The sequence below is a fragment of the Triticum dicoccoides genome, chromosome 7B, assembly GCF_002162155.2.
Source record: "Triticum dicoccoides isolate Atlit2015 ecotype Zavitan chromosome 7B, WEW_v2.0, whole genome shotgun sequence".
Taxonomy (NCBI): domain Eukaryota; kingdom Viridiplantae; phylum Streptophyta; class Magnoliopsida; order Poales; family Poaceae; genus Triticum; species Triticum dicoccoides.
The window spans coordinates 26,258,460-26,281,624 of NC_041393.1; the positions used below are offsets into that span (position 1 = coordinate 26,258,460).

General features: G+C 48.0%; 1 protein-coding gene across 1 annotated transcript; it reads right to left on the reverse strand.

Annotated features, from left to right (window-relative positions):
- Window positions 1–269: 269 nt before the first annotated feature.
- LOC119337692 (protein NRT1/ PTR FAMILY 2.3-like) lies at window positions 270–5,687 on the reverse strand. Its single transcript, XM_037609850.1, has 4 exons — window positions 5,520–5,687; window positions 5,226–5,443; window positions 4,521–5,080; window positions 270–1,272 (listed from the first exon to the last, which is right to left on the reverse strand). Exons 1-4 carry the CDS (start codon window positions 5,635–5,637, stop codon window positions 462–464), a joined length of 1,707 nt encoding a protein of 568 aa, XP_037465747.1. The 5' UTR covers window positions 5,638–5,687; the 3' UTR covers window positions 270–461.
- Window positions 5,688–23,165: the final 17,478 nt, after the last annotated feature.

The window sequence follows — 23,165 nt, forward strand, 5'->3', positions numbered from 1 at the left end:
CAGCCCATGGTGCACGGCCCAAGCGTGCACGCGTGGCCAACAAGCGAGTGCTGGGCCCGGAGTGGGTGACAGCGGCCCAGTCCCACATGGCGACTACTTAACCCTCAGCCTCCAGAAGCACAAGCATCCAGTGGATCACGAAGGAACCGGCGGCGGCTACCCATTCCCCTTTCCTCGAACCCTAGTTCTTTCCCCACCATTCTTGTAACCAAATCAAGTCTGTATTTGAGAGATAGTGCTGTTAATCCATAGAACCTTAAGAGAGATCCTATCAGAGATGGTAGCATGCATTTAGTTGGAAGCTCATCAAAATCAACACAGTAATAACATATCTTCATAAACCAAGGCAAACCACAGTTGGAAGCTTCGTATCTCTGCCAAACTGATCGTTCATCACACCCAAAGCAAGCACACAGACGCCATGCCATATATAGCAACGATTGTTGTCTCCTGAGCTTGAGCTACTTGCCGATGTTCTGGTACCTGTAGAGCTTCGCGCACGTAAGGAAGTAGCCGAAGTTGAGGGCGACGAGGAGGGTGAGAAGCCAGTAGAGGTTCTCCAGCTTGGAGGCGTTCATGTTGTCCGGCAGCCAGGTGGTGGCGCGCTGGACGATGTTGACGAGGGCGGTGCTCAGGTAGAACCCCAGCGCGACGATCATGGCCATCATGCCCGTGGCCGTGTTCTTGAGCGACGGCGGGAACTCCTGGTAGTAAAGCGTCACCTGCGCCGGAAAGTGCAGCGCCTCCCCGGCCCCGGCCACGGCGAACGGCAGCACCAGCCACATGGCCGACAGCGGCGACACCCACGCCGGATCGCCCTCCTGGCCGTGCGCGCGCACGGTGGCGGTGCGCTCGCGCTCCACGAGGGACGACGCGGCCATGCTCAGCACGGTGAGCGCCTGGCCCGCGCCCACGCACTGCAGCGGCGTCGGCGTGTGGCTGGTCACCCGCCTCCAGAGCGGGAGCAGGACCCGGTCGAGGAGCCCGAGGAAGATGACGACGGAGATGAGGGAGCCGACGATCATCGAGCCCGCCGGCACCGTGAAGGGCCCGACCGCGCGGTCCATGACGAGCGCCTGCAGGACGGTGAAGTTGATCTGCACGCCGATGGCGACGCTCAGCACGATGGCCGCGCTCCAGATCGGCAGGATACGCAGCACCGTCTTGAAGTCCTCCACCTGCTGCACAGTGCACAGGCGCCACGGCCGGAGCACCGAGCCGCTCGCGCCGTCCACGTCGCCGTCCGTGATCACCGCGGCACGGTTCAGGAAGCTGCACGCGAGCGGTTAGCGTGGAATTAAGCGGATGTCATTGTAGTGGATGTCATTGTCGTGGATGATTTCTCAATTATATGACCATCCATTAGTTGTTAAGATCTTCATTTCATCCATCTTAATTAATCGCGATCATTTGTAGTTGCAGTCGTTGAGATTCGGGTGACGTCATACTTGATGCTTTCATTTCGAAATGTTATAATCTAACCTCCATAACCTTGCTTGCATTATACAGTAGTACTCAAGTTTGTGGGTGAGACTAATTTGCCGAGCTGAATTTTCAATTACACTGACATTTTGGTTCTATAGAACGCACGTGAGCATATAAATTATAAATCTATGATTGTTTAAGCTCTTGGTACTGGACTTCTCTTTTATCACTCAGAACTGGTAGCATATATTGTAGCCTCCTCCGGTGCATAGCGCTTAGATGAAGTGCTAAGTGCACAAAAAAGTCTAGCAGCTCTGCTCTTTAATGCATAAGTGATTAGCTTCTCGTTGCTAAGTTTTTTCATTTAGTGAGTTGTAAACAGTAAACTGTGCTTTAATCTAGGTACATGGTACTTATAAATAGTATTCCCTCTGTAAACTAACATAAGTGCGTCTTATATTAGTTTACGGAGAGAGTACTTTATATTTGTGTGTGAGACTAATTTGCCGAGCTGAGATTTCAGTGACAATGATAATTTGGTTCTTGGATCCATGTAAGCTTAAATTATACTCCCTCTGTCTCAAAATAAGTGCTATGGTTTTAGTTTATTTTTTTTCATTTATTTTAGGATGGAGGGAGTACTCTTTTTGGCCCGTCTCTGGTCATATTGTTTTATTTTATTAGCTTTTTAGAACCGATATTCTAACTGATGAGCTAGTGCATTCCTTTACTAGCTACCGCCTAGTAGCTAATACACTACTTTTCTGCATACAATCTTGGTATCCAGGATATGGACGGGCTAAAAGTTAGATGGTTTGTAAAGCCAATATTTTTTGTGCCTGGAGAGTTTACTACAAGAAAATTAAGCACCATTAATTTGTGTAGCATGGTCGTCTGATAATATGTCCATGTCTTTGCTTCAATGATCACCATATGATAAGATTTTTATAGCTCGATGGTGGGAGTTAACTTGCCCTGGACAGGGACATCAAGGCAAACCATTGCCCCACACATACCCAACACTGGCCCCGTTATGCTCAAAACCAAATTTGTGTAGATTTAATATTGGATTTATGTCACATTTTATAAAACTCTAGATAACCACCAATAGGGACAGATGAAAAGTAGACTACTACAAACCTACAAATTGTGACGAGAATATTTCCATTTTCAGTTTGCATGAAGATGAGGAAGAGAGGCTAATGTAGCAATAACAGTGATGTGTCTTTTTCCGTGGAGGTTATAACCTTCTCACGATATTGCGATGTTCTAACATATGCATTTTTCTCCACAACCTCTTAAAGCATCACTAGCCCTTCATCTAAATTTAATCCCCTAAACTTATCCCAAAACCTTAACTCCCCAAATTGAAGGAACAAAAAACTAGGCGGCACCTATTCCTTCCCTTGAACTTAACTCCTCAAACGAGCTCATCCCCACATGGAAGTCTCTCTCCGTCTTGTTCTTCCTTCCCTTCTTCTTCTTCGGTTCTTCCTTAAGGCATGGTCTTGAGTTTACACGGTCAATGATGACTTATGGCCAGTAGATGTCCTGGAGCTAGCTAGGACCTAAACGTACGCCCGCGAGGAAGGAGTCGGGAAATTCAGCGAAACTTGTCATACAAGAATCACAGTTTGAGCACTCTTTCTTCCGAATGGGTTCTTCTCCTCTATGTTCTCCTGCTGGCAAAAAGGTTTGATCCGGGATGTAATGATTCGTCAAAATTGGAGATGGTGCCCGACGACCATGTTTTCACTATACATACTTTTCTTTGTAGGTGTTTCTCTCTAGAGGATGATATGCCCGTGGCCAGGGATGACACGAAGGAGCGCAACAGTTTCCAGGTACGATGTGGAAGATGCGAAATCAAAGAAAATCCTCATCGGAATCTTGCCGAAGGTCGGAGTGGGTGCATGGGCGTTAGGACTCAGGACCATGGCCAGGGAGGGGCAGGTAGGAGTGCCGTCGTGGAGTTGGCGGAGGAAAGAGAGTGAGTCGCGAGACGAGAGAGAAGGTATTGATAGAGGGGAAAAAAGTATTACAAGATTTTAGGGAAGTGTTAGAGATGGTCTTATTACACAAAAATGAATATCTAACCTACATATATTGTTTTCATGGGCAAAAGTATTTAAATCGAGGATAAATGTTCTCCACCGATGTTGAAAGGTATGGCTCCACGGGTACTTATATCTGACAGAACATATTCTCAAATATTGTGCTGTCGGACGGAGGAGACAAGGAAGGGAGCCGTAGCCACTCCAAGGAAACATTAATATTCTGAGTGGACGTGGTAGCTATAGCATTTTGCACCAAAGGTGTCAGGGTTGTGTACGATCCAACAATGTCCATGCGCGCAATCGTTGAGGATTGTGCGCCATCGGTTGTGGCACAATTGTGCTATGCAAATGGCAGGAATATATGTATGCACATCTCAGAAAAGATGGCAGGAACATATGCTAGCTAGATGCCCGTGAAAGGATAAGCACGGTTGGTATGATTTTAGCCACAGAGAGTACGTGCTTATGATCGTGGCCTTGCTTGTTTTACTTGTATGTCAAGCTACGTAGGTGCAGCAGGGCCCTTTTGCACATACTGTTGTTACTCGATCGAGGATGGGCCGGTACAATACAAAAGCACCTCCTAATAACAACAGAAAATCATCGTGAGCTGCACTATGCTCTCGGTAGTTGGTCAGCCTTTTATGGCGGAATCTGCTCATCTAAATTCAAGTTCTAGAATCTAGACTTAGCATGAGCGTGTTTTCTGAATTTATTTCAGGATTTAACGGCTTCATTTTTTAGTGATGAGTGATTTGCTATCGACCGTGTTGCGCTTGTGGGGGCTTCGTCAATGTTAAGATTTGTTGAACAGTCTCTTGCGATGCTGAATATTATGTGCGTGTAGGTCTTCATTGAGGTGAATTATTGCACGTGTTCGTGAAAAACTATTTGCACCATAGGTTTCCAAAATTGGCCTCGATCTATTAAAATGTAATTTCTGATGTAGTGGGGTGGATTATATAACTATTACTTTTGTTGGGGAGTAGATTCAGCATATAATATGCTCATGCATGTGCATGTCAAATCTTTTCTTACCTAAAGCTGTCGCTCGGAGGAAGAACACCGTCGCCGCCGGTCTTGCTATCGTCGTCACCGCTACGTAGCCCATAGTAAAACTTCAGCTCCCCCGGCGCCACGACACTAACCTTCCTCTTCCTCGCGGCGGCGACGACCACCCTGGCAATCCCCGTGAACGGGCTGCCCTGAGCGACGGGCTGCCGGTAGTACCGCGCACCGAGGAGCAGCGTGGCCAGGCCGACCACGCTGGCGGCGCAGGAGATGCCGAAGCCGAGCGTCCAGGACACCGTGTCCTGGACGTAGACGATGACGGTGGCGCCGAGCACGGAGGAGGCGTAGAGGAGGATGAAGTACCAGTTGAAGAAGACGTCGCGGTCGGCGGCCGCCTCGAACTGGTTCGCGCCCATAGTCGCCTGGTTGAACCGCGCCCCCGCCGCGCCCAGGCAGAGCAGGAACACGGCAGCGTAGAGCGCCGCCATCTGCCCCGTGGTCGCCTGCTCGCACGGGCTGGCGACGGGCTGGCACGCCGCCGGCCGGAGACCCGGAAGGCTCGCCGTCAGCGTGAACATCACCAAGGACTGCACGCACGCATGTATGAGGGAAGCAAAAGCTTAATACGATGTCGACACAAACACCGATCGAGATATATGCATGTGCACACGCGCGCGCGCGCAGATCGATCATCCGTCCTTTGATTTGGAAGGAAGTTGGTGGCTTAATTACCAGGACGGACGTGGCCATGGCGATGGCGACGATGGGGTAGCAGCCGAAGAAGGCGTCAGCGACGATGGCGCCGGCCACCGGGGCGACGCTGATGGAGCCGGCGATGATGGTGGAGATCTGCGCCGCGTCGACGCTGGGCAAGTGGTACTCCGTTATCAGGTAGACCACCATGTTGGACATGGCGCCCCCGCTCGCCAACCCGAGGCACAGTATGGCCACTGCAAACATCACTCAAACTTGTAAACTCTAGTTTCCTTGAGAAACTCGTGATCATCAGGGAGCTGAGGCACAAACCTGCGAGGAAAGGGAAGGTGATCCATCCCCCCTTCCTCTTCGTGAGTTCCCTGAGGGACTCGTGATCACCGGAGCTGAGGCGCCGAGGCTCCTCCTGCTGCGACCCGTTGGTCTCCATGCCGTCTCTGTTGCTGTGTTCTTTCGCCCTTGCAATGATTGAGCTAATTCAGCTAGCTCGCCCAAAACAGTTATATATAAGAGCGCAAGCGTGAGTGAGTGCGACTACTGTGTGAGTATGTGTAGTGAGACTGAGGCACTAGCTAGCAAGCTTATTATGGACGCAGACGTTTGGTTCCTAGATGTATCTACATCCTATATAAAAAAATTAGTAATTCAACAAAAAGTCAAAAAATTCTGAAAATATCTTTGAAATAAACTTGACATTGCATTGTACTTGTGAGAAAAAATCCACGAAAAGAAAATTCCCCTTCGACTTCTTTTAAGAAAATACAAATTTGTACCTAAAATAGTGTGAATAGTGACCTATAATATCAAATAAATTTTGTCTTTTTTGCCCTGAAGTCAACGTTGGTTTTTTTCTTAAAATTTTTTATACTAGTGCGAAATTAAGTCAAGTTTATTCTAAAAAAACTTCTAAACTATTTTGACTTTATGTTTAATAACTATTTAAAAAAAATCTTCATATAGGATGTATATACAATCCAGTTCGGAAGTTTCTCGCTTATTATATACTCACACTATCTCTAGGAGGGCTGGTGATTGTAACTAGACTGGTAGACGGTGCAGTTGGCCAGCCATCTCCTTTAATAAGACAAAACAATCTATCACGGAGAGCAAGTTAGAGGTCCACGTCTGACTCGTGTGGACAATAGTCTTGTCTACCGCTACAACCAGCTGTCAGTGATCCTGCTTTTTCAAAAAGATCAACTATTGAATATTGATATATGTTAATTTGCTAGTAGCAAACCGGGGGCAAATTAAAAATCAGAACTTTTTAGTACTCTCATGTCGATTTTACAAGACTTGATGGTTTGACTTAAGTCAAACTTGTTTAAATTTGAGCAGGTTTATGATATTAACATCTACAGCTTCATATAAACACAATATAAAAATATAATTCATTTCATATCAAGTGGCAAATGTTTGGTGTCGTAGACGTTAATGTTGATAAATTCTACATAGTGGCATCAAACTGAAAAGGATTTGATTTAGGACAGACAAACGGAGCTTTGTAAATTCATCCGTAGGTATAGTGCCCTGATTTTATATCCAAGGCATAATGCGTAGCCTTAGAGCATCTACAACCGGCCCCCTCAGACTCGTCTCAAACGCCCAGACAGGCCGTCCGGTCACGATTTTTTGACCTAGAGGGGCTCTCAAACAGCCCTCAAACGCCCGGGCTGACCGGCACCCCCATATCCAGCTCAAATATGGGGCGCCCTACACGCCCATCACGTCGGACCCGACAGCCCGACCCCACTCCAAATTGCACCAAATCCACCAAACCCTTCCTCCTCCTCCCGCCACCCTCCAATCATTCCCGCGCCCGGACCCTCGCCGACCTCCACCCTTGCTCCCAATCCTCACCTCCGGTCCCCGTCCACCACCAGAGATGTCGTCCAGCCTGAGCCACACCGCCGCGACGGAGACGCAGTCCGCCTCGTCTGTGGGAGGCGTAGTGTTGTCGACGGTGACTTGCAAGGCGGAGAACGTCGCCCGCAAGTTGCGGCAACACCGACAGCGAGAGAGGGAGGCGGCGGCGGCGCAAGGAGGTTCAGACATGGTGGAGCAGCTGTCTACTCCGCCGCGCTCGGATCCCCAAACCCCTTCCCTCCGAGCGCCTAAGCTGATTACGTTGTCCGCCCCTTTGGGACACAGGATGATCCGAGCGCCGGCTAGGCCATTCCGGAGAGTTTTTCGCGCACGCAGATGCCGGCGGTTGACGTGTGTGACTCGCCGCAGCTCGTTCGGGCGCAAATGAGCATGGGCTCCGGCAGTGCCCGGACTGGCCTCAAAATGTTCGACAGAATGACCGAACAAGAGTCGGTACGTTTTCTTTACTCTTGTCCGATCATATTTTAGCATAGACCACTAGTTCATTTGCTCATGATGAATAATTGCAAATTTGAATCATGTAGGAGGCGTTCTTGTCGAACATGATCAATGACAATGAAGAACCGACCGAAATAGAGTATGAATTGGAGGCCACCACCGCATTTGAAGTTGGGCAACATCCGATCCCAATCCGAGCAAGAAGAAGAAGACCAAGACGCTGAAGGCAAGAGGTTTGGCATTCTCAATATTTGAGGACATCTTGTTGGTCAAAGCTTGGTTGGCCACAACGATGGATCCAATATGCGGCACCGAGAAAAAGGGGAACACCTATTGGACGAAGATTTGAAAGGAGTATCACGAGCAAAAGGAGTATGTGGAGCCGCATCCTATCATGACCACTCACAATGTGGCATCTCTCCAACATCATTTGAATGGACCGATATGCTTGACTAGAGGAGGGGTGAATAGGTAACTAACAATTTTTAACTTTTCTTGACCAAATTAAACCTAGCATCAAAGTAGGTTGTCTAGATGTGCAACTAGGTGAGCAACCTATATGATGCAACAACAACAACAAGCACACAAGCAAGCACGAGATACAACACAATGAAAGCTTGCACAATTGAAGATAAGAGATAACCAAGAGTTGAGCCGGTGGAGACAAGGATGTGTTACAGAAGTTCCTTCCCTTTGAGTGGAAGTAAGTCTCCGTTGGAGCAGTGTGGAGGCACAATGCTCCCTAAGAAGCCACTAGGGCCACGGTATTCTCCTCACTCCCTCACACAATGCCAGATACCGTGATTCCACTATTGGTGCCCTTGAAGGCGGTGACCGAACCTTTACAAACAAGGTTGGGGCTATCTCCACAACTTAATTGGATGCTCCCAACGACACCACGAAGCTTCACCACAATGGAATATGGCTCCGAGGTGACCTCAACCATCTAGGGTGCTCAAACACCTAAGAGTAACAAGATCCGCAAGGGATTACTGGGGGGAATCAAATTTCTCTTGGTGGAAGTGTAGATCGGGGCCTTCTCAACCAATCCGTAGAAAATCAACAAGTTTGATCGGCTAGGGAGAGAGATCGGGTGAAAATGGAGGTATGAGCAACAATGGAGCTTAGGGAGGGAAGAGATAGTCTTCTTGGGGAAGAAGACCCCCTTTATATAGTGGGGGAAAAGATCCAACTGTTACCCACTCACTCAGCCCGCGAGACGCGGTACTACCACACATGGTCGTGGTACTACTGTAAGGTGCTACGCTACTACTGCATGTTGTTGTGGTACTACCGCTTGTGCGGTAGAAGCCATGTGAGGTCCTGTTGCTCTAGGCAACGAATGGTACTACCGCGTGCCCTGCGGTACTACCATAGGGCAGGGCTCAACTGGGCTGGAAAAGGCAAGGACTAAATAAATTACGTCCGTGACTACTTCCGCAGAGTTTGGGATGTGCGAAAATCCGGCACGGTACTACCGCTCGCAGGGAGCGGTACTACCGCGTAGAGGCGGAAGTAAAAAATTACTTCCACGCCAACTTCCATGCGCGACATTGTTCTGGGCTAGAGGCAGCGGTACTACCGTTCTCGAGGAGCGGTAGTACTGCACGACGCGGTACTACCACTTCTCTGAGTGGTACTACCGCGGACCCCTGCGGTACTACTGCTCCCTTGAGCAGTACTACCACACGCCACAGAAACTATAACACCTGGAAGCCTTCATCTCGCAGAGACAAGGATAAACGGACGATGCTCCAATGAAGCAAAGGAAAGGTGGTGCAAAGTAACAGATGTGTACGTGTTGATTCCATCCTAACCTTTCTGAAGTGGACCCCGTCTTAATAGTACGGCTTTCCTACGACTCAAATCCACCGAAAAGAAATGTAGAGAATCGCCGTCTTCGATAGGCTCCGAGGGGCAACGAATCGTCTTGTGCCTAGACATGAGATATCTAAAATGCTCAATGCACATGATTAGTCCACAAATGCACTTTCATCAATCGCCAAAACCACAAAGGGAGAAATATGCCCTTACAATCTCCCCCTTTTTGGTGGACTCATGATAATACGGGATTTGCACATAGGGATATAAAATGAACATAAGCAAACCCAAAATCTATAAAATATAGATAGGCTCCCCCCTAGATGTGTGCACTCTATAGATATGCTTTGGACTGCACAACACACATACTAGGATCAGCACTCCCCCTATATTTTATAGACAAGGCAAAACTTGCAATAGTATAGTGACAATAAGCATTGAGGCAAGGTATAATAAGTGAGCATGAAGTAAAGGGCACAAGATAAAGGGCACAAGATAAAATAAGCTCACAATTCTACTAAACACACTAGACAATAAGGACAAGCTTGAGGGCATATGTCTCACACCATATGATAGAATAAGTCTCCTGGACTCACACGCGCACCAACACAAACCAACAACCCAGAGCAACGAAGGTTCAACGAAACAAAAGCAAAAGAGACACAAGACTCGCAAATCCTACACTCTCTCCCCCTTTGGCATTGAGACACCAAAAAGGTAGAGAGGACACCTACGACATAGGTGGTAGCTCCTACTGAGGTGATCACCCATCAAGCTCCTCATCTGTCTCAGCAGCAGGAATGGACTAATCATCAGACTCAGTCCACTGATAGCCATGCTTCACCATCCAGGCAGCCTCAGAAGTGATGTTCTTCTCGGACCCGCTCGAGGCTTGCTCGCCAAGCTTCCTCAAGATCCTCTTGTCGCGCTGGCGACTCTCCTTCTGAGCAAAATGGGTTTGGTACTGCCCCTTGGCCTGATGTAGAACAGAGACTTCACCTTGGCCATGAGCTTCTTATCCCAAGAGGGCTCAGTAGATGGAGGTGCATACCCCTCAGAACTGTCCTCAGCCTCCTCCTCCTCCTCCTCCTCCTCATACTCATCCTCATCAACATCCATATGAGCAGCCTTGGCCTCAGCCCGGGTAGTGGTGTTAGCCCACTTGTTTTTCTGGCGCAGCTTGATGGGCTTATGGCAAATCCAGTTGGGAGCAAGAAACTCTTCACCCGGAAAGAGCTTCTCCCAAGTCTTTGAGATCAACGCAAACTGAAGCTCACTCCACATGATATGAGAGACATCAAGTGGCTCAGGTTGTTGGCGACGCGCTTCCTCACACATGAGCATCATGTCCACAAGATAGGAGTGCACCTTGTCCTTGTGGCCTAAGAGAGGAAAAAGAGAGTTGTGGAAGATCTGGTGCATGATGTCAAGAAATGGGTTTAGCACAAAAGACTTCTTGCCACTGGGGAGGGTCTTCTCAACAAGAAAGGGTTGAAGCTTGTTCTTGTTAGCAGACTCTGGGTTGGCATGTGGGCAGGCACCAACGGGCACATCAAGCCCCTCATCACGAATGTTCAACATAGCCATGAACTTCTTCCACTCTTCATACATCCTCTTGCCATTTTTCATCCAAGTCATGGTCCGCTTCTCATCCTTGTGGAGGTGGACAGAACCAAAGAACTGAGCCACCACCTCCGGGTCAAAGTCAAGATGGAAAGTGATGATGTCCTCAACACCAAACTGCTCCACCAAATCCAGAGTCTCACCAAAATATGCCCGGTTCTTCTTCAGATGGTCCATGTCAATCCACTGAACTGGCACATAGGTGTTGTACTTGGCCTTGATCACATCTAAGAAGATGATATTTTGTTGCTTGGCCCAAAACAAGTCATTACCCCCGCTGAGTTCTCTAGGCTTGACATAGGGGTTGAGCTTTCTTCGAATCAGAAACTCCGCTTGAGACATTTCATCCATGTCGACAGTTGGCTCCTTTAACTTGTTAGTTGTGGCCTTGACATGGTGTTGTGGGGCGCTGGAGCCCTTAGGAGCTTCTTTGCTGCGAATATGCTTGGAGCTTGTGTCACGGCTGGGATTCGAGCGCCTTCCATTGGAACCGAAGCCACCACCTATGACACACAAACCCAAACACACGAGAAGAGCGAGAAGGATTATTGCAAAGACCAAGGCCAAAACCCAACGAAACAAGTAGAAATGAGATTGGGTGGACACAACAAAGTAGTTTTTAAGTCAACGATAGTACTGGTCCAAGATGCGGAAGTAAAAATTTACATCCGCTCTAGCCGCGGTAGTACTGCACTAGTTTGGCATGGTAGTACCGCACTTAGAGAGGAAGTAATTTTTTTACTTCCGCGCGTCAGGCGGTCACTACAAAAAAAATACACATCCATGACATTTTGGGCCGAACGATTTTTTTTCCTATCATGCTTATGACACTTCTATGATGATAATTGTGACAAAACCCGGTATCATCAGAGATGTGGTGGGCTCCTACTTATATGACAAAAAATCATGACAGAAAATGGGCTTTTTGTCCTGGGCGGGCTGGAGACGCAGCTGCATGCTATTCTTTGGACCGTCTGTGACGAAAAAACCATGGTAGAAGCGAGGGCGAGGAAAATATCGGGAAGTTCCCGGTTACGGAGGGTGGTTGGGGCCGAGCAATGCATGGAGGGATTGCGCATTTCTCTCGTACACGTACGCGCGTGGGTGCGAGGCATTGGGCTCTAACTAAACCCGAGCGACGCGTTCGCCTACTGAACCCGAGCGACTGCACTGGCTACGCCTTACTGAACCCGAGCGATCGATCGACCCCTGGCTGTTAACTAAACTCGATCGAGCAATTCCTTCACTACTTATGCTAACAGAAGCTGGTCGAACTTGCTGCCTCTTGATTAACAGTGAGCATTGTTGGGGGTTGAATGAACAGTTCCTGGTGGGGGTTGGACGAACAGGACCCCGTGGGGGTAGAGGTCGTTGCCACTGGATGAACAGGACCCCGATCGAGCCGGTTGGGGTGGATGAACAGGACCCTGTGGAGGGCTGGTTGAATAGTAGCTGGTAGAGGCCTCGATAAACAGTAGCCCGTGGAGGGGTGGTTGAACAGTAGCCGGTGGAGGCTGGATGAACAGGAGCCCATGGATGAACAGTAGCTGGTGGAGGCAGGAGGGAGACGCGCGTGGATGAACAGTCGCAGGTGGAGGCTGAAGGAGGTCGACGGTGGATGAACAGTAGCCCGTGAAGGGTGGAGCGAGGCAGTAGATAGTGGATGAACAGTAGCCGGTGGAGTCCCATTTTGCGGTACTCTACACCCCTCCCAATGAACAGGACCCCCGTTTCAACCGTAGGAGGTCGAAGATAAGTCTATTTCCTCCGTTTTGCAGTACGCCACACCCCTCCTAATCAACAGGACCCCGTTTCGACCGTAGGAGGTCGATGAGAAGTTCGTTTCCTCCATTTTGCGGTATGCCACACCCCTCCTGGTGAACATGATCTCGTTTTGACTGTAGGAGGTCAAACATAAGGCCGTTTCCTCTGTTCTGTGGTATGCCAGGCCTCGTTTGGCTGTTCCATCCAAGCCGGTTGGCTCTCGATGAACACGACGCATTTTGTTGCCTCTCGATGAACACGACGATGCAGTTTCTCTGTTCTGACCCAGCCAGTTGGCTTCCGATGAACAAGACGCTGTTGCTTCCGTCCGTGGCCTCTCCATCGACATGAGCCCTAGCCGTACGTATGCGTGAGTAGGCGTTCGAGACTCCGCTCGTATGTACGTACGTGGCCGTATTTACTTTCTTGCACCCTGGCTCTACGTACATGTACACGATATTGACGGGACTGCGTGACATGTTACATCCGCGCCTCTACTACAACACATGCCCTTCCTTACTCAGTCATGGTTCATCACTGCAGCCTACAGACAGATCAATCGAGTAGTATGTACGTCCAAGTTCGTGACCAGAATGACAACGCTACGTACGCTTCAACCAGGTGGGTCCCGACTGTCAGGGAGGATAAGAAGGTACTTCCTTGTGTGCGAAGTTATTGCTCATGGGTCCCAGTTGCCAGGGGGAGAATCATTTTTTTTGCCCGTAATATGGCTGTTATTCCTTGCGTACGAAGATGTAGCTGGTGGGTCCCAGCAGTCAACGGAGAAACGTTTTTTTTCACGAAATACGGTGGCCCATCCGGTGGGTCCCCGATGTCAGGTGGAGGAATAATTATTTTATGCGTAATAAGGTTGCACTTCCTTGCTGCGTCCGTGGACCCAGCTATCAGCCTCTCCACGTACAGTACTCTTCTGATGGAAGTCGTTCCTTGACCATATTGACCACGCTGCGCCGAGAGCACCAAGGTGGTGGACGACAGACAGGCCTAGGAAGGGGACGATGCGGAGCCAGGAAGACGCGACAATGGATGCCCACACGGAGAGGAGTACGAGGATTGACGGGTTTGGTTGCCATGTGAGGCTACTGTCGCTGCAGAATAACAGGGGTTGTGGGTGAGTAGAGGGATGGCCTAGCCAGAGGTTGCAGTAGGATGGGGCGGTCAGGCCTGCGCGGCAGCAGAGCCGGCCACCGAAGGCAGGAGTAGGCGGCACGACCGGCGCTCGTTTGGGCGACTGTAGCAAGAAGACCAGAGGTTGAAGAAGCACAATGACTGTTGAATGGACATCATACGGTCACTGGATCTAGAATCATTCATATTGACTAAGTTGACAAAGCCCTCCATCCATGTCAACTTAGTAGGCCCACAAGTCAGCCTCCCACTATGGTGGGTCCCAGCAAGCAGGGGGAGTCTTCATTTTTTTGCCCGTGATATGGTCGCACTTCCTTGCGTGCGAAGATACAGCTGGTGGGTCCGAGCCGTCAGTGGGGGAAACATTTTTTTTTTGAAATATAGAGGCCCTTACGGTGGGTCCCTAATGTCAGGTGGAGGAATAATTATTTTACACGTAATAAGGTTACACTTCCTTGTTGCGGCCATGGACCCAGCTGTCAGCCTCTCCACTTACAGTACTCTTTCGATTGAAGTCATTCCTTGACCACATTGACCACGCCACGTCGAGAGCAGCAAGGAGGTGGACGACAACGAGGCCTAGGAACGGGATGACATGGAGCCGGGGAAGACACGGCAGTGGATGCCCACATGGAGAAGAGTACGAGGGTTGACGGGTTCAGCTGTGGTGTGAGGCTGCCGTCGCCGCAGAATAACAGGGGTTGCGGGTGAGTAGAGGGATGTCCTGGCTAGAGAATGGAGTAGGGTGGGGCAGTCAGGCCTGCACGGCAGCAGAGCCGGCCACCGGAGGCAGGAGCAGGTGGCACAACCGGCGCTCGTTTGGGCGGCTGGAGCAAGAAGACCAGAGGTTGAAGAAGCACTACAGCCGTTGGATGGACATCATACGGGCACTGGAGCTAGAATCGGTCATATTGACTAAGTTGAAAAAGCCCTCCGTCTGCGTCAACTTAGTACGCCCACAAGTCAGCCTCCCACTATGGTGGGTCCCAGCTAGCAGGGGGAGTCTTCATTTTTTTACCCGTAATATGGCCGCACTTCCTTCCGTGCGAAGATACAGCTAGTGGGTCCAAGCTGTCAGTGGGGGAAACATTTTTTCGTGAAATATAGAGGCCCTTCTGGTGGGTACCTAATGTCAGGTGGATGAATAATTATTTTAAGCATAATAAGGTTGCACTTCCTTGTTGTGGCTATGGACCCAGCTGTCACCCTCTCCATGTATAGTACTCTTCCGATGGAAGTCGTTCTTCAACCACATTGAGCACGTCACACCGAGAGCACCAAGGCGGTGGACGACGGCGAGGCCTAGGAAGGGGACGACGCGGAGCCGGGGAAGATGCGACAGTGGTTTCCCAGGTGGAGAGGAGTACGAGGGTTGATGGGTTCGGCTGCGGTGTGAGGTTGCTGCCGCCACAGAATAACAGGGGTTGTGGGTGAGTAGAGGGATGGCCTGGCCAGAGGTTGGAGTAGGGTGGGGCGGTCAGGCCTGCGCTGCAGCAGAGCCAGCCACCGGATGTAGGAGCAGGCGGCACGACCATCGCTCATTTGGAAGACTGGACCAAGAAGACCAGAGGTTATAGAAGCACTAAGGCCGTTGGATGGACATCGTACGGTCACTGGAGCTAGAATCGTTCATATTGACTAAGTTGACAAAGCCCTCCATCCATGTCAACTTAGTAGGCCCACAAGTTAGCCTCCCACTATGGTGGGTCCCCGCTAGCAGGGGGAGTCCTCATTTTTTTTCCCGTAATATGGCCGCACTTCCTTGCGTGCGAAGATACAGCTGGTGGGTCCGAGCTTTCAACAGGTGTCATGGAAAGGTCACGGCAGATTTCCTAGCATAAGGACTTAGTCGTGGAGCCATCGCAACTAGGAAGCTTAAAGGGGTTAAACGGGACAAAGGACACATGGTTTATACTGGTTCAGCCCCTTGCGGTGAAGGTAAAAGCCTACGATCCAGTTTTGGGTGGTATTGCTTATGTCTCGATTACCAGGGGGCGAATTCGCTTGACCTAGCTTTCGATCTCTTGTTTCTTGTCCCGAACCGCTGCCGGTCGTCCCTTTATATACAGAGGTTAACGCCCAGCGGCTCACAGAGTCCCGACCGGCTCATAAACAGTGTCCGGCTCGGTGACTATCTATTCTTGCCTAATAATACACGTTATACATATATGGCGGTTTATCTCTATGGGCCTTAAGCCGCCTTTGGGCCTTGGGCCCTAAACTGAGAACCACAATCTTCAAATATCGTCTTGGGCTTCATATTATGAATCGCCATAGGTATAATCCGCCCCTCCTGGGTGGGTCATACCTAATAGTTATATCCCGAACATTAGGCCCCAGGTTGATTTGAACTGGTTCATGTCAATCTTCAATACTTAGAAAAAATCTTCTCTTCTTCATCTGTGCGAGATTTTATAACCCGCCATGACATCATCTTCTGGATTTGTGATAACCCGCCATGACGTCACCTGCCATTAATTCATATTTTATCCAACATATCACAATGGATCTTTACCTTAATAACCATTTCGAAAATCGAGGCGTCTGGGAAGCTGGATAACCATGTTTTGGTCTCCTCGTTTTTCGCACCCACTTATCAGCCTTTCCTTATAAATAGACATGACCAGTCTTCTTCTCATTCTCCCCCTTTTCCATCATATTCTTCCTCTCGCGACCTTCTGCCGCTCGAGCTCTGCTGCCGCTGCAGAGCACCTCGTCGTCCTCAACATTGGCCGCTGTATCAACCTGTGTTGGATCAGAGTACGCCGGTGCCCCACCGCAGTTGAATCTGCATCTGTAAGTGCTTTTCCTCCAGCGCATCAGATCACATTAGGGTTCTGACTATTCGTCGTGTTCTTCGTGGTTTCTTCATAATTCCTTCATCGTAGCATCCTTTGATCTAAAAACAGTATATAACTTATGCGGTAGTTATTTTGCCTTCACCTTCAATACCAGCGGACCCCCTTTATTTGTAAAGAGATCTCATTAGAGCTTATGAAGTCCCTGTACTGGCTTTTTAGGTCTTGGATTATTTCCTTTTTATGAACTGCCGCTGATCTGAAATAATACTTGCAATCTATGAAATATGTTTGTGCCATACTTAGCAAAAAGCTGCATCTCGATAGATCCGCCTAGTCATGGCGGCTGATACCACCGACTTCAATTGCAATACTCAATAGATAACATCAAAACTGCTCATGGTGGCTTAGATAACCTGACATAATTAGTCATATACCATTAGTCCCCTTTATAAGCCACCATTCTGAATATGTGTTGTAATACTTTTTCCTCCTTCCTAAATTTGAACCGGCAAATTTATTATTATTAGGCTTCCTTCTTCACAATGCCGCCCAAAACAACCACTTCCTGTACTTGGGTTCTCTCCATCGTCACGGAAAGTGCACTTGAAGATTTTGTGAAAACTGGCCATCTGCCCAAAAAGCATGTCATGTCTTACCGCCCCCCCTGAACCGACGGAAGAAAAAACTCAGCCCAAAGAAGAGGAAGTTATCGTCTTCACTGATCACATGAACCAGGGCTTTTCACTGCCCGACTCTATGTTCTTCAGGGACGTTCTGAGATTTTTTTTGATCTCCACCCTCAAGACATCGGACCCAACTCTGTGTCTAACATATGCAATTTCCAAGTGTTCTGCAAAGTCTACCTTCAAGAGGAGCCCACTGTGGAATTATTCAGAGTACTTTTACTTGAACCGCCAGAATGAATACTCCAACAAACCTAGCTTGGAACATGGCAGGGTTTCAATCCAACGGCGGAGAGACGCCATTTTTCCTTATGCGCAGCCGCCAAGTCATCCCAAAGATTGGAACCAGACATGGTTCTACTGCCAAGATACTTCTCCGGCTAATGAGAACCCTCTGCTCGGCTTTCGTGCTCTGTGTCTCGAATCGAACCATCCTCTCCACGACAAGTTGACAGCTGCAGAACGCCAGAAGATCTCCCCTACTATTACCAAAGTCAAGGCTCTGTTGGGCAATGGCTTAAATGGCATTGATTTGGTCCGGTGTTGGGTTGCATGGTGGGTCATTCCCTTGAGCCTCCGCTTTGGATTAATGTGTACTTACACGGGCGAGAAGAAGATCCACTGCGCCATAGTTCTGAGGACTTAACTGTCGCTGCTATCAATGAGATGACAAAATCTCTTCTGAGTGAGAGCCTAGCAGACTGCAGCAAGGTGGGCTTGAGCCCTTTTTATAAGTCTAACCCGGCACTAGCGGTAAGCCGCCAACCTTAGTTAATTTTCCTTCATCTTTGTCACTTTATCTTAATTCACTTTTGATGACTTTCACAGGCTGACGAGAAATTTTGGAGGAAAAAATATGACCATGAGGCTGCAAAAAGAGTCAGGAAGGCTAAGAGAGCCGCCAGGAAGGCTACCAAAAAGAGGGGGAAAAGCCCAGTACTTCTGACTTGCTTCAACCGGACGACTCCTCTGAGTCAGAGGTAGCTCTTGACTCTCTTGGCTCCTTTTTTAACCATCTTATTAACACTGATTATCATTAGGATGACACGGGAACAAGTCAGGGAGTGGAAGAAGAGGTAAATATTATTTTCTCCGACTCCAAGCCTTTGCCAAGACAAAGAATCCGAAGAGTAACCCGGAAAGTAAGATTTTCACACTCCTTAGCTCATCTGGATCCTCACTTTATTCTGAAGCAACAACAACACGAGAGCTGGTGGTAGACTCGAACAAGCAAAGACTTGGAACTCTCTTCCGTCTTACCAGACACACCAAGGAAGCGTCGAAATGAGGTCACCCCCAACTTAAACTCTTTTTACCCTTTGGCGGGTCTTACTCGTCAACCACTCAACTATTCCGACTCAAATTATCAGGATACATCTCATTTCTCTTCCGGCGATTCAATTCAATCCAACATGCCGGCTTTCAAGATCGCTCCTGTGTAATAGCAACTTACTCATCACTTACTCATTCTAATCCTTTTATGTGTATATTGACTTCATGACTCATGCAGCGGAAAAGCCAAGCCTAGCAAAAGGGCAAAGAAGAACAAGACGGATGAAGATCCCAAGGTCCTTGAGCCGGAGCAGTGGACTCCAGCGCCTGAAATTTCCATCCCTCCAACTTCTAAGCCGATTCTTGAAGACCGCTGGAAACTTCTGACCCCCCTCTGGAGCGAGTCATTGATGAATCTTTAAATCCTGAAGTCTCTAGTCCACCAAAGACGGTTGATGCACATGATGAAGACGTGGTGATTCCTGCCACCGGCTTTAGAGAGCCAGGAAGGCCCTCTGTGCTGCCTAAGCATTCTGCCAAGGAGGAACGCATTGAATGACGTAAAGTCAGATTTGATGTTGCTGACTACTCCCAATTGAGTGTTGGCAAAGTTTTTTCTGGTTATCTTAGTCAGGTGCATAGTGGCCGCGAGCTTGAAGTAGATATGGTGAAGGAGATGCACCAGAAGTTTGAGGTATGAGCTCTTCCTTGATTGAGTTATGCCTATTATGCTAGCCTCCAAGTCTACTGTTTATGAAGAATATGCTGTAGACTTAGATGAACCATGAACATATGTAATATTCTTTGGTAAAATCTTTTAATTTCCAGCTTAATCCATAGTCCCCAAGGGCCGGTTTAATCAGCATGAATGAGCCGGTCCTTTAAATTCTTGTGTAAAAGATAACATTACTTGTGTAGTTTTGAACAACAATATACATTAGTCCCCAAGTGCTAACTACTCTTGCTTGCAAAGTGCTTGGGACTTATTCACATAACCCGCCACATAAATAAGCTTTTCGGCAGACATTAGCCCCCAAGTGCCAAGTACTCTTGCTTGCAAAGTGCTTGGGACTTCATATTGTGTACTAATCTTTATGATTTTGATCCGGTATATGTGCAGACCAGCACTGTTCAACTGCAATCAGAACTGTCTGAATTGAAGAATCGCCTGGAGCTGCAGGAGACTGAGACCCGGAGGGCAAACTCAAAATTTGAATTCAGCGTGTCTGAAACAGAAAAACTGAAAGCCGGCTTTGAAACCAAGAAAAACGCCTGAGCTGAAGAAAAGATTGCTTTGACCCAACAAGCTGAAAAAGCAAAGGTGGCTCTTGAAGAGGTAACAACTGAATTGTCCGGCTTAAAACGCCATGGGTCTCAGATGGTCTCAGCTATCTTTGGTAAGCTGCCTTATAACTGTCAAAGTTGAATATCCCTCTAGATCATATGAACTGCCTTTAACTCATTTGTGATTACTATGTAGGTCCCAGAATCACCAACCTTAACCAAGACATGCTTGTGAAGTTCAAAGCGGTTTACACGCTGGTGGAACAACTTTATACTGGGACGCAGCATGCCTTGGCCACAATTTCTCCATCAAATTGAACACCAGCACTTTTAGTAGACATGCTGAGAAAGCTTTCTGTGCTTCCTCAGAGAGTTGGGGAGATGAAGAGATCATGTGTAAGAGCCGGAGCTGTCTCAGCTTTAAGTCGGGCCAAAGCTTGGCTACCAGAACTAGACCCGTCTGACCTATCAACCGGGTGCCCGAGCTTAAAAGAAGATGGCACCCCTTTTAGCAAGAAAGGCTTTTCCGCCTGTGTGAAAGAAATCCGTCCTTTGGCTAGCCTGATTGCCAGTGAAACCGATCTGTCCCAATATCAGCCGGCTTATGATTTGGAGAATTAGAAAATGCCAACACCGTCTTATAAAGTGCAAGATTTGATACCCCCAATCCGTAAGCACACTTTCGCTCCCGAAGTTAACCCGGAAGAGCTTATTGATGACGAGGCTAAATTTCAAGCGTTAAGTGGCATTGACTGGTCATCGCCCGCCTTCGGGGAACTAGAGCAGGACGAAGACCTGGAGAGGGATGATCCAGAAACCTCAAGCCAGTAGAGGCAAGAAGATTGATCCGCTGGGCGGTTCATACCTGTGACTTTGAAAAAAAAGTTGATCATTGAGACTCGGGGAGTCATGTAATAGGGTAGCAATAACTTTGCTCTGTCGTGCCGTCGTGCACGTTTTTGGTGCTCAATATTGTTAAGCCGCCCTTTGATATTTATCCTCGTTACACTTATCATTTGTTAGACTTGTGCGTAAGAAAATCCTTGAATTATCCTACACATAGAAATAGATGACAAGAACCCTTGGCGGTTTACCGCAGGGTAGGTCATAATATCTCACATCTAACCACTCTTGTGTAAAAAATAGCCATGGATAAAACTGGTATGAACCAGAACTTAAAACATAACTATAATAACAATATCATACCTGTGATATTGAATTGTACTGCCGGTTTATGTGACCTATGCAGTATGGGTGATAACCCAATATAGAAGCCAAAACTTTCGAGTGTTTTATGATTCTCATATGCTAGCCACTTATTATCCAAAGTTAGGCTGGGATAACTAAAACCACATATATTCTTCAGACGTAGGCAAAAAAAGAGTATCAAGAGAAACCCGAAAGACTGTTTCAAAAATCTTAAATCAAAAAGAGAGAAAACACAAGGCTTCTGATTCGAGTACAATCAGTAAGCCGGACCAAAAGGGTTAATGGCTATGTTCTCTTTGGTGAATGAAACCTATGTTTGAACAGGAAGCTCCCAAGTGGCTTTTGGCATTGCGTGGATCAAGTGGCCATCGATAGCTATGTTCTCTTTGGTGAATGACACCTATGTTTGAACAGGAAGCCCCCAAATGACCTTGAGACATTTTTTAACGACTCTGATTTGAATACGATTAGAGTCAGACCAAAAGGGGTTAAGCTATGATTCGAATACGACCAAACCCCCAAATGATCAAGTTGTTTGAACAGCTATGATTCGAATACGATCAGGAAGCTGTGCCAAAGGATTTAAGCTATATTCGAATATGATCAGCCCCCAGGGGTCTAAATATTTAACGACTCTAATTCGATATGATCCGGGTCGGACCAAAAGGGGTTAAGCTATGATTCGAATACGCTCCAGCCCCCAAATGATCAAGTGGTTTGAATAACTATGATTCAAATATGATCAGGAAGCTGTGCCAAAGGAGATAAGCTAGATTCGAATACGATCAGCCCCCAATGGTCATTGAAATATGATGAAGAAGGCTCATTATTGAAGATAAAAAATGATAGAGGCCTTTCTTTATTTATATCATCATAATATATACATGGTAAAAATATGTACATCATAAGAGCCGGTGGCTCATGTGTAGTAAGGCCGAAGATGAGCAATATTCCATGACCGGCGGGTCTCCTCCTCCAGCTTACATGAGTCTTTGTGCTCTCGAGCATCGATAAGGTAGTATGACCAATTGCTCAAGTTCTTGCTGACCACAAAGGGCCCTTACCAAGGTGGGGATAACTTGTGTGCATCAGTTTGATCCTGGATGAGCTGGAGCACCAAATCACCTTCTTGAAAGGTTCTGGACTTAACCCGGTGGCTGTGATAACGATGCAGGTCCTGTTGGTAAATCACCAAGCGGGCTGCCTCCAGGTCACACTTCTCATCTAACAGGTCAAGTGCATCTTGACGTGCTTGTTCATTATCAGTTTAACGTAAGCCGCCACGCGTGGCGAATCATGACGGATGTCGCTAGGAAGAATCGCCTCTGCTCCATAAACAATGAAGAAAGGCGTGTAACCCGTAGATCTGTTGGGGGGTAGTATTGATACTCCATAACACTGAAGGTAACTCCTCCACCCAAAAACCCAGCATCCGTTGCAAAGGAACCATAAGCCGGGGCTTGATGCCTTTCAAAATTTCTTGATTGGCTCTTTCAGCTTGACCATTGGACTGGGGGTGAGCCACTAACGAAACGTCAAGTTGAATATGTTCACGTTGACAAAACTCCTCCATAGCGCCCTTGGACAGATTAGTGTCGTTGTCAGTTCTAATGATGTATGGAAAACCAAAGCAAAAAAATCACCTTTTGAGAAATTGAACCATCATGGCTGCATCACACTTACTGACCGGGTCTGCCTCAACCCGCTTTGTAAATTTATCAACCACCACCAAGAGGTGGGTCTTCTTATCCTTGGACCTTTTGAAAGGCCCAACCATATCAAGCCCCCAAACTGCAAATGGCCAAGTGATGGGAATCATCCTCAATTCTTGAGCCGACACATGAGCTCGCCGTGAAAATTTCTGGCAACCGTCACATTTACTGACCAAGTCCTCTGCATCAACATGAGCCGTCAGCCAATAAAATCCATGATGAAGAGCTTTGGCCACCAGGGACTTTGAACCGGTATGATGACCACAATCCCCTTCATGAATCTCATGAAGGATCTCACGGCCTTCTTCAGGAGAG